Consider the following 12,418-nt stretch of genomic DNA (forward strand, 5'->3'; position numbering starts at 1 on the left):
TGATTGAGCCAATTTATTTCGTACTACGCAACGTTTATTGTTTTGCTACTGCAACTGAGAATAAAGAAAGGTATTGGTGCGTTGTACTGCTGATATGAAATATGTGTGTCAACGGAGATGCAACGGGTTCTCAGAATTCGTTCAAACTTTCGCGGACGCATTGTACTTCACATCCCGATACAATCCACCCAGCGTTATAACTCCTCGGATTCGTTTGGAATTGTTTCACACTCTTGAGGACTCATTGCATTCCAGTGTTGCCACCGCCAATCAAGCCTGACAACACCCACCACCCAACCCCCCACGCACTCCGTATCCGATACATTTGAGACTCTATTTGGCCAATGTGCGTAACACATGTGCATGGTGCAGGCTGCTGCAGGCATGCTCCAACATCTATGCTCCTCACTTGAACCAACCCACGCTGATCAGCATAGTGAAGTATGGTCGAATAACCCCCCACAGTGTGGGGAGGCCCTCGTGAAGTAGTGGATTGCCAAAAGAGCCGTGACCTTATCTTCTTACCTTATCGAGATTTATATACGATTGTTGCAAAGCGCCTGATTTTTGTGAAGGCGCTTTACAAAAATCATGGAATTGTACATAAGATGAAAATGGTTTCGAGATGAAGAATGTACATATAGAATTATACACGTGTAAACCTAAATGTATACCATAGACAAATGCTTATCGGCTGAAATATTAACATTTTGCTTCTCTTTCAGTGACAAAACAACCTACTGCTATAATTGGTAATGATCCCGTTACTCTGGGTGCACATTGAAATGATAAGTGTTGGTTTATCATCCACGCTGAATTGATTAGTCTCACATCAGCAAGAAGTAAAGTAATAATACAATCGAAACGTCGTGAGAATTGTATTGTTTTATATTTTTCTTATTTTCTTATTCCCCTTCTACGTGACTTTACAGAAATAACCAAGAATATGAATCCCTGCAGTCACGAAAGCTTTAAATCAAAATAATACAATTGTCAACTTCTAACGCACCACACAACAATTGCCCAAGCTCTGTTGTCCTCTCTATATATGAAGGTGTCATCGGCCAATTAATTCGTGTTTACATGTGGGAAAAAACCGGAGCACCTGGAGAAAACCCACACGTGCGAGGGGGAAACACTCTATCCCATACAGATGCAACGAACAGGTGGAGTTCACATTGTTGCTGTACCGCCTTCTCCTAGCAAGCAAACGTACGAAACCTTGACGCACATTGGAAGGGAGTTTCGCAACTAAACCATTATTCATTTGCCAGGTAAGGCCCACTGTGCTATATAGCTCTTTTGCAGAAGCGACCTGGCCACAAATGATAGCTCAACGACCAACATCTGTGCAATAATAATTTGTGCGATCTACCAACTCACGCCTCCAGTACTGCATTGGTTAAAGGCGTGCTTTGTTAATGTGTAGCTTTTAATTGCCGGTCGGGCTATATATGCTTTCCCGTGAGGCTGGTGACATGTGGGTGAGTGAGGGGTCTAAAGTGGCAACCCGCTACGCCACTGGGGATCAAAAGTCCAGGCTGGTTGCGCGGTGCGCCCAGCCACCGTGTCACCGTTCGCCACAAGTAATGCGGCACACACAAAGGGGCCAGATAAAAGGGTAAAAAGACAATCATCATATTTTGCTACTGGCAAAGGAGGTTCCAATGGTGTAAATTCTTGCCCCGAGCTCTCATACTCTGATGGTGCATTGTCTTTGAGTTGTGCGCCTTTTGGCGTCATCTGGTCCAACACCATGTGAGACTAGGCTCTAAAAAAGCTGTCTCGGGTATGGACCAATCAATTTCAAGGACAGTGCATACATTATCAGAGTTATGTTTTTTGTTTGCATTCCGAACGCAGGTATTGTGGTCAATGCAAACATGACTCCTTGGAAAAAAAGGTTTCAGTTTTGTTGCCAGATAAAAGGATAAAACCCCAATTATCATTGTATGTATTTCGCACCGTGTGTAGCCACCCGTGCTAATCGGAGATGCGGGGGGGGAACAGCAGTCAATGCAGTTTATTGTCTAGCGCAGGGGTCAAAAAGCTGCGGCTCTGGAGACGCACGTGGCAGCTCTTTGGGGACTGCTTCGTGGCAGTTATTTATCCAGCACCACCGTCTCGCATTCGCCACAATGCATTGCGGCTCTTGGATATTGAGTTTTTTTTTTATCGGATTCTAAAAAAAAATTGTCTCTCCTCGTTATTTTGGTCGACAACCCCTGGTCTTGTAACCCTTTTGTGCAACAACTTTTTCTCCCCATTAAGGAGTTGACAACACTGGAAAGAAGTGAACTGGAGTCGTTTTATCACACCCCCCCCCCCCTGCCCTCCCCCCACAACCATCCTTGGCACTTTGAATCTCTGAATCAACTCCTTTACGCCCCCGTGTCCGGCTGGCTTCAGTCCCAACAAGAGAGGATGCGAGAGACCCATGCATGTGGAGAGACCTCCGCGCGAGGTCAAATCCTCCGCGAAGCCAGTCTTGTTGCCCGTCGGCTGAGAAGCGGCTCACGACGACGGCGACATTGAACCTCGTGGCCACGTTCGTGGAATCCAAGGTCAGAGCGCACGCGGTTTCTTCCGCGAGCGATACGAACGAACCACACGGAGAGCGGCCGATGGCCGTTCAAGATGCTCGCAAGCTAAGCAGGGCTTGGAGCGGTTGACCTCCGCTTGCACAAACAGTTGTCACAGGGGCTCGCGGCCGCTGCGTTGTGTGGCAGCAGAGGAGAGCGCAGCGAAATACATCGCTGTGCTGTACTTATATGCTCGCGCATTCGCCAACTGACGCATCGACAATTGCGGTGAAGTGCGGTTACCGCTTGTCAGTCCGTGCACGCGTGCGCGTCTGCAGGTTAACAATGCTGAACGCGGCGCGCGGATGCGATGCGTCGCTAAGCGGTCAAATTGCAAGGACGTCTTGCAATGATAAACACATTCCTGCGGAGGGAGCTGGTAGGAACGTTGGGTTGCTCGGCCAATGGCCAGGGTCAACGGCGGCGTGGTGTATTCCGCAAATAAGTCGGCGTGAGTAGGTTAAACGTTGAGTTGTATACGGGCACCACGGGGTGACCAGCCCATCCCCACCCAGCCCCACCCCTTCCACCCCCCACCTAGCCCCTCCCCACCCTCCCCACCCAGCCCCTCCCCACCCAGCCCCTCCCCACCCTCCCCTCCCCACCCAGCCCCTCCCAAACACGGAACGACCTCCAATTTCACCACGTGGAGGCATTCACAACCAGTACGGTATGAGTCACAATTGATTTATTTTTAGTTAGATCGTGTAGGTATAATGTTGACGTCTTTAATGTTACTGCCGTATGACCAATTAATTTGGTTCATCAGGAAAACCGGAATTTTGTCAGATTTGCAATTGTCAGATTGGCGCACAACGAGATTTCATCGGCTCAGTTGGGTGGTGAATGGTGATAGTTCAAAATTAGCATTACGTAGCTCCACGAACCCCCCGCCCCCTCCACACCACCACAGAAATTCAATTAATTATGAATCACGAAACAACCTTGTGCGTATGTTGGGGCTTCTTTCACACCGTGCGTAGTCAACCTTGCTCATCGGATGAGGTGCGGGACAGACCTCGCTGGAGCAGACGCGACCAAGGCGAACTGTGGCGAGAGAGTGTCGAGCGAGTCGGGTGCAGTGCCGGATTAAGCGAAGTGCGGGGCCTGTAGCATGATGTTATTAAGGGGCCCTAAATAAAAAAAAACACTTAAATATTAAAACACACGCATTTTTTACTTGCATTGCAAAGTAATTGTATTTTTTCATTTTCTATACAGCCGGATAACCTTAAACACCCAGTCGTTCAAAAAAGTTGAAGGCGGTATAGTACTATAGCAATAAAGCAAGTGCAGAATCACTGAACCCGGAATTGATAGCTTGAAAGCATTTAGCGCGGGGCCCTTGGAAGTGCGGGGCTCGCAGTAGCTACTACATGTGTAGTAGCTACTGCATATGTAGCTACTATATATGTAGCTACTTTTCCTACGAGGATAATCCGGCACTGGTCGGGTGTAGAGGACGGGACAAGGGACGGGGAGAATTTTGATGACCGGCGTTAGAACGCGTGATTCATTCTTTTCGTATATTCCCCACCCAGCCCAGTCCAGCTCTCTCCCCCTCCTCCTCTCTCTCTCTCCAAGAAGGAGGCAGTGAAGGAGCCACGAGGAGAGATGACGTCGCGCGCCTGTTGATTTATGTGGCGTGGACACATTTCTCACATTCTCATTCTCGGTATCAAAATATAAAAATATCACAGAGCCTCCGAGGCGCTGTCAATGAGAACAACCTGGCCCTCCCATCGTTCTTCCGCAAAGGCATTACAAACAAAAAAGTAATCACCATTCATCACGCATCAAAGCACGCGGCCCCAGTAATCCTTAATCATCGTTACAAATAGCACCGTCCTGACTGTCATCGCACGCATTGCCATTATCCCAGCTACCTCGCGTCACCGTTAATCACGTGTCCTCCGGCCAGACAATGGCCATAAGACTGTCTCGTACATAAGTAATATACCCCACGCCATGCGTAGAGCGCCATGCACAATCAATTCTTTAGTGGGGGTTTTGTTTTTGTATTATTATCTGTGTAAGGAACTGGCTCGTTGGTGTGCTGCATCGTGGGATGCAATTTCGTGAAGGACGCCTCTGGAAAATAAAATTCATTCGTGACATCCGAACGCTGTTGGCTGTGATTTTTATTTATGCTATTTTTAAAAAATATATATATTTTTAAACACGTCCCTGCAAGTGTTGGAGATGCTGCCGTACGTAAGGGAGTTCATGGGGGGGAGGTTAAATGAATGGTGAGCTGGTGAGCGCGGCAGCTGAAAGAAAGGTGGCAAGTTTCTTAAATGACCATGTGTTGAACTTCTTTCGCACCGTACGTATCCAACCGTGATAAATCGGAGGTGCGGGTGACACCACAATTAGTCGATCAGCAGGTCGCGTGTGGTGGGGGTGTACGGTGTGGGTACTCCAACTCCCTGTAAGAGCTTTGGCCATCGTGGAAGAGTAGGCCAAAATAGCCTCCATAAAAAAAACTCTGAAAGAGCTCTCTCTTGGAGGCTTTTGTCAGTCGCAAGAAATGTACGTTTTACATCGCATTCCTATTGTTCACGTGGGACATTGAAGCAAAAAAGACGGACAATGTGTTGTGTGTGGAAACGAGATTGTGCAGACGGGGTGCAATTTAAATCCATCAATTAGCTGATGTATTGATTCATCGCTTCCTTGAGCAGTGTTTAGCAATTAGCTGTTGACTTTTGACAGGCCACTTGGCAAGGAAAATCGACTGGATCGCCTTAGCATTCTGACCGTTCCAAATATTGTCCACAACCAGCGCGCGCCTACAAATAATCGCCTGTGCTTCCTCGCGTGTAACCTCAAGGTAAGAGGCTTGAGCATTGGCGACGATTGTGAATGCACGTGGCCAAAACGTAGTCGATGAAGAAAACACCCCCCCAATCCCACCATTCAACCTTGACTCTAGTGTTCGGCGATTCACAAATTAAATTCCTCGTGGCGGCATGGAACGTCGCGCGAAATCATCGATCAAAATGCAGTTGTTTCGCTCGCGGTTGAAGCGCGCATGAGCATGTTTTAATATTCATGGGGAACACAATATGTAAATGCCACGATGTCGCATTTCAGCAACGGAATCGAACCTTACGGGACGGAGACAGATGCGACAAGAGAGCGAAAAATAGGGTGGAGGTAAAGCCCCGCAATTTCTGTCATGTAACTGCCGGCAGAAGGGGCCTCCAGAGTGTACTTGGCCTACTCTTCCATGCTGCCCAGATATCTTGGAAGAGACAGGCAGTACCCACATTTTTCACCCCACCCATCATCCGGGACGATACTGAAAAAAACACGTGGCAATTTGTGGGGAAGAGTCAATAATTGTTGTCCCCTATGGATAGACCCCCCCCCACCCCCTCCATAGGAATTGGGAATGTCCACCACTGGCTCCGGCAGGATTGTGACCAGGACACGAACACCGTATCGACGCTCATTTGAACAGCAAATCCATGACTCGATATGGCGAGAGTGACTGCCGGGTTGCTGTGAGCGAGAGTTTGCAACGAGGTCTTGTCTTCCTCGAGACATCGATTGTTCTCTTCGCCCAGGCACCCAAGGATGTTAGTTATTGCACTGCAACCGGTGTTTGAAAGGATTTGAAAACTTCATATTTTGTATGCTGTAATTTACCAGGCTTACGGAGCGCCTAGTCGGTATACCATTCACACGTCCTGCGCAAGCCTACGGGGTATAATCTGGAAACAGCGTGCTGCTAATCATCTGGGGAACATGCTTATAATGAACACAGATCACAGTGATTGTATACACGCGCATGCAGGTCACTCTATCAAAAGACTCGGAAGTCATTTGAGACTCAGAATAGACGATAATCTTGTTAATTCTCACTGCCCCCCCCCCACCACCGCCATCTGTACGACTTGTCACGTGTCCTCCTTTGTTAAAGTCACTATCGCGATATTGTCATACATAAAGTCTATGCGACGCATCATTGGAAGGCGGGGGGTGGGCAACTATGACCTTGCATTTTATTATATAGAATTGTTTTTTACACAAGCCAGCATGTTTTCTTTGTTTTATTTATACTATCGTTTTAGTAGAACAAAAAATATCCCACACAATCACACCAATATAATGTAAGGTTAAAATAGTATATCCAGAAACACGTGCTCACCCCTACTCTAAACAAAACACGAGATATTAACCATAACTCATCTGCTTGCGACGTACATACAGGATGTATATGTAGTAAAAATGAAAATTGTATGTAATTTGACAGTAAGTCCAAAGCATAAAACATTTTTTTTTAATGCGCCTTTTTTAATACCATATACAGCGTACTGTACATTGTAAAACGTTGATTAAAACGTTGCACTCTTTGACAGCATACTGCACCTGTACAATCAGCACTTATATTTCCCTTTATTTCTTTGCTTCCCACCTCAAACTTTAGACACTATACACCTTCAATAAACATTCTGTTGAAGCTAATGGGCACACACGCGCGCGCACACACATTTCAATTGTAAAAGTACAAAACACAGCATCTAATTACGATATATCCATCAAGTGGACAGACCACGTGCGGACCTACAATGTAGGTAACAAAGTTGCAAAGGCAGCTTTAAGGGCAAAAGTGAAAAGCATTTTGATCGACTTTGGAGAGCCTCCAAAGATGTTCGAGACGCAATTTATTCCAGACGGTTATTACTGCAAAGCTTTGCTCAAACTGCTGTCACTGAATAAATATCCCGTCCCTTTTGAAGACACCACTTTGCAAGTCAACCTGCAGAGAGCGAGAGAAAGCTATTTTGGAAGCACGTGGACCTGCTTTCCAAGACTCCTTTTTGCAGGCACGGCAGCCCGGTTACATTTTCTCAAAAGCATCGTCACAAGATTCCACCTAAGGGCCAATTCAATATACAAGCTCGTATTATGTACAGTGGGAATACTTAAATTACGAAGTACAAACAAAAAATACTTAACAATACAATGGGGCATGTGTTTGTTTCAGATAATTTAAAAGATGAAGAGCTCACTGATAATACTGTACATTCCCGCCTATCCAGAACTCTTCACAATTTCAAGACTCTACAATGGAACTCATGCGGGTCAGAGCGAAGATGGTGGTGCATTGTGCACCGTCAGTCACGTGCGGGGAGGTGTGGTTATTCCTCTTTTCTTTTTGCTTTTGGGCTGCCCCCCTGTCCCGGTGGTAGCTTGCTGCTGCTGCTGACGCAGCTGCTGCATCTGCTGCTGTTGCTGCTGTTGTTGCTGTTGCTGCTGTTGTTGCTGGTGCTGCTGTTGCTGCTGCTGCAGACGATGAAGCTGTGCAGCTGCGATGGCCCTCTGCTGAAAGAACTGCTTCTGAAAGGCTGCTGCGTATTGCTACAGCGACCATGGTTTTGGTTAGGTTGCATGGCAAGTGGTCGTGGTGGGAACAGGTCAGGGGGAGAGGGAGATGAGGATAATGGTAGATGGTGGGTGGCAGGGGTGAGTGGGAGGGGTGGACGGATGGAGGAGTGAGTGGGAGGGTGAAATGGCGGGCGGATTAAGGGGTGGGTAAGGGTGGGTGGAAGGGTGAAGGAAGAAGGGACATGACAAAACATGTTAGTGTTGGGACGGCAGCTTCTTAGTCAGTAAAATTTGAAATTTAAATGAGTATTAAAAATTCGAGACGAGGACGAAAAACGTAAACCAGTGTGGAGTAAACTTAGCTGTTAATCACAATGAGGCTTAACCTTCCAATGGATCATTCACTTTTACTTGAAAGTGACGCCATGAAGATGAAATAAAGAAAACACAACCATAAAATGAAAACGTTTGTTATTTTAGATTGCGTTGTTAAATTTTACAGGTTTCCTCTGCTGAAGATTTATCGTTGTCAGTCGATACACTTTGGTGCCAGGGGAAACGCCAGAAAACCTTTATGCCCAGTTTCAATTCACGAGAATACACTCCAACAAGACGATAATTCAGAATTCAAAGATTGACTCCATCATAAAATGTATGGCAGCATCCACTTGATTTTGGGTCAAGGAAATTACCAAAAAACAAGGTGACAACAACCTCTTCGCCCCAGAAATGAAACCCTTTCAGAATTCAAGCTCCACACTGTGGTTTACGTTCTTAAAAAGAGAATAATACAAAAATCACATTCTGACAAAAATATAAATTAATCATGTGACAGGCTGTAGTGATTGGCTAAGTATTCTTCACACGTTACCTCCCTAGAGGAAACACAAGACAACACTTGATTAGTGACGGACAAGATACATCCAACGGGGTTAAAGTCACAGGCAAGTGGGTACAGCTGTATGATGCTCAACCAAGCAGCAGATCTCTATTGCGCGAGGAATATTTTGACAGATGTTTGGCGCTCAAACGTGTGGTGAGTCACCCGTGAATGTGGTTTGAAAAAAAAAAATCCATTGTCATGCACCACAACTAAAGTCACATTGACATCACACTTTTAAAATCCAAATATTTAATATTTATATATTTTTCTTATATATATCCAAGCTTCAAAGGTGTAGTACGCATTGGCAAAAGGACAGATGCACATGGAATAACAAATCTGAAGCAAAGGTGGAATGGCACAGGCAGGCACATAAACACATGCATATCCCTTTGATAATCTGGCACGATGAACAATGTATGTATAATAATACATAGATTACAGAAGCAGTTAAACATTGTAAAATTCTCATGGAATAAAAAGGAAACATTGTGACCATTCCCACAACATTCGGTTCTTGGAAACAAGTGATGGATTCAAAGTTGTATCAATAAATATAAAACACCCCTTCGGAAAGCGTGGGTACACACAGCAGTGACGGCATGGTCTGGCAATTGTCAATCTTGGGTATGCACCATTTACCATGGAGGCGATTCTGCCTTAAAGATCTTCCTCTACATCCACCCTAAGGGTGCATGAAAACTACTGTCAATATTTCCCTGCTGTGAGCAGCATACAGCTTGTGCATACAATGTTGATTATTCCACTGCTGGCAGGCAGAAAGGTAAAGATGCAGCCCTGCAAATGCTTACACACACCCCTGCCAGCAGAAGGCATTTGCTTCACTCTGTTACACTGGCCAGACATGACCTGCTTGCTTACCAACAAAACTGTGGTTGTACCCATTTATATTTGTTAAGAAATGTACCCCATTGTTTCAACCGGTGGTGGCTGGCCGGGAGACTGGATAAAACCGGTGACCTCTCAATTGCAAGTCCAGTGGGATAACCAATATACCTCAACGGCAGCATCCCCTTCCTTTCAATGCATTAAACTTTTAGGCAACCAATCGGCATGCTGTGCCGTGACATGCAATGGAAGAATCAACAAAGCAGTGTACAGGGATTTAACAATTATCCTAACTCCGCCACGCGCTCGTGAAGGAATCTCTCATTGCATGCGAGCTCCGAAAATGTTCTTTAAAAAAAAAACACAAAAGTTTAATCTGCAACACGACAGATAAAATGTAAAGCAAGAATAATCGATCGGCGTTAAAAATTCATGACAACCAAAAATGTACATTCGCTTAACATTTTTTTGCAATTAGTGTCAAGTTAATGAGCGCAACACGCATACATACACGCACAGTTTAGATGTTAGTGCACGAGGGTTAATAAAAAAAAACAGTAATAATTATCGTAATACTAAAACAAAATTTTGCACCCACAAAAGGGCCCGGCTTACTCCAGTTAACTGACCGCCGGATCACACAAAACAGCACCCTTTCCCCCCAACAAGCAGACGGGCGAGGGTGAGTGAGGCAAACGCAGCAGCAGCAGCAGCAGCCCGATTTGTGCAGCCCAAAAAAGCCCAGGAAGACGGATAAGACGCGGCCGGGCACGGCTGGTGTACTCTCTGCAGCACCTCGGTGGCGGGACGTCTCTCTCTCTCTCCGGCGCTCGCTCCCCCCGCCAGGCGCCCTCTACTTTTGGAGGTGGGTATTTTTGGGAGGTGTGAATTGGAAGCCAAGCTGCGGGATTACTTGTATCTGCTGCTGCTGCTGGTGTTGTTGTTGCTGCTGCTGGAGGATGGGGCTGAGCTGCACTCGCTGGCCCGGCCTGGCCGAGGCAGAGCTCAGCTGTGTCAGGACTGCAAAGGAGAGAAACGCAAGTTAGCGATGCGGTGCGAAGCAGACTTGCGCCACACACCTCCTGACTAGCACGGTTGTCTGCATACGGTGTGCGAAAGAAGTTCAATATAAACAAAAGTAAACCAGGTGAGGCCCACTGAGCTATGTAGCTCTTTTTCAGAAGCAACCTGGCCACAAATGATAGCTCAACGAAGTGGTTTATCGCGTGGAAATTTATAGCAGCCAAATACTCTAAACGCACGTTTATAAATGTGGAGAGAAAAACCGGAGGACCCGGAGAAAATCCACGCGACAACGGCGAGAACAAACTCCAAATATACAGGCGTCAGGGTCGGCATCGAACCCCCAACCTCCTGTATACCAGGTGAGGTAGTTAACGTCTTGACAACGTACATAACCCCGCCCCCCACATCCTCTCCATGCTTAAAATGATAGTTCTGGCATCTCTGAGCAGCGCAAGGTCGGCTCGTCTGTGTTTAACTATGATTGTCACTGCTGACTGTGTATACACGAAGAACTAGCAAACTGAGTGATGTGCGACTCTGATGTGCTTTTAGGTTGTACCACGTGTTGATTGGAATGATGTCCCAAACGTCGGACATAAAGCTGACCAACCCATAAACACATCCGAGCAGTATTAACAATGTAATTGTCGCATAGCTGTGCACAGCAAATCGGTTGTGTTAACAAGACAAGAGGTGCTATGTGGTGGGGCAGGAGACGGTGGTGCAGCACAAGCCATTTCTGTACTGTACTTCTATGCACCCCGCCTTGACCAATCCACAGTGACAAGTGTGGTTGTATAACTGTCAAATGGAGAAGTACTTCCAATTAACTGAATTGTGACAATTTAATTAAATGGTAGGGCAGTGAATCATTACACCTACAAGTGTATAATGTCATTTAAATGTAAAAAAGCATTGACTTATTAAGATCTCCTGCACAAAGAAAGGTAAAAATTTAGCTGCAAGTCTAAATGTGTAAATAATGAAATGCGATTGAGAGGCAATTAATTAACCACAATTGGAAATGTCAACTTCACACGTGAAAAGGATTCTGAGAATTTTCAAAATGCTTGCTTTGATGAGAATGGCTGGAAATTCAGTTGATGTACATGGCTAGACAAAGACAAACCATGAAAGGCTTATGAGTAATTTACAATGCAAGTGACTTCTAATACCGCGCTGAAATATTGAGATACAATTTACATTTATAAAGCGTTGAAATACAACCGCATCTCAATAACTCTGTAACGTTATCAAGCCTTAGAAGACAACATAGGTATCATCCGTTTAGAAAAATTATACATCATAAAGGTTTTTGGGTTAGATCGCGTAAGTATAAATGTGTCGAAACCTTCCACCACCCGACACAGCCAGTAAGGTTTGTCACGTAAACAACGTGCCAGTTAGTTACACAGCATTGTAAATGTTGTGGATTACTCTCCAACACACCGGTGGGCTGAAGGAGTAACTAATTGGCGCGTTGTTTACGTGACAAACATTACTGGCTGTGTCGGGTGGTGGAAGGTGACGACACATTTATCCTTACGCGATCTAACCCAAAAACATTTATTATGAATACTGGTAGCGAAAGCCTACATGTTAAGAATAATTATAATTAACACGGTACTTTGAAATGTGTGGTTGAAATTGCTAGCAGCATATTCCTTAAGTGCTTGAGTAATCTTCAAGCGAACACAACAGAATTCACAATAATCACAGCTGAGATGCTCTACATGAAAGG

General features: G+C 45.6%; 1 protein-coding gene across 2 annotated transcripts in view; it reads right to left on the reverse strand.

Moving 5' to 3' along the window:
• Positions 1-5,623: 5,623 nt before the first annotated feature.
• SUPT20H (SPT20 homolog, SAGA complex component) overlaps positions 5,624-12,418 on the reverse strand; it is a 33,858-nt gene continuing 27,063 nt past the window's right edge. For both annotated transcript variants that reach the window (XM_078865030.1, XM_078865029.1), the window contains 2 exons: positions 10,565-10,671; positions 5,624-7,952 (listed from right to left, as the gene is read on the reverse strand). In XM_078865030.1, coding sequence (XP_078721156.1) covers positions 7,713-7,952; positions 10,565-10,671 — 347 coding nt within the window. In that variant the 3' untranslated portion in view covers positions 5,624-7,712. The remainder of the gene's footprint in view (positions 7,953-10,564; positions 10,672-12,418) is intronic.

This window comes from Lampetra fluviatilis, chromosome 19 (assembly GCF_964198595.1).
Source record: "Lampetra fluviatilis chromosome 19, kcLamFluv1.1, whole genome shotgun sequence".
Taxonomy (NCBI): domain Eukaryota; kingdom Metazoa; phylum Chordata; class Hyperoartia; order Petromyzontiformes; family Petromyzontidae; genus Lampetra; species Lampetra fluviatilis.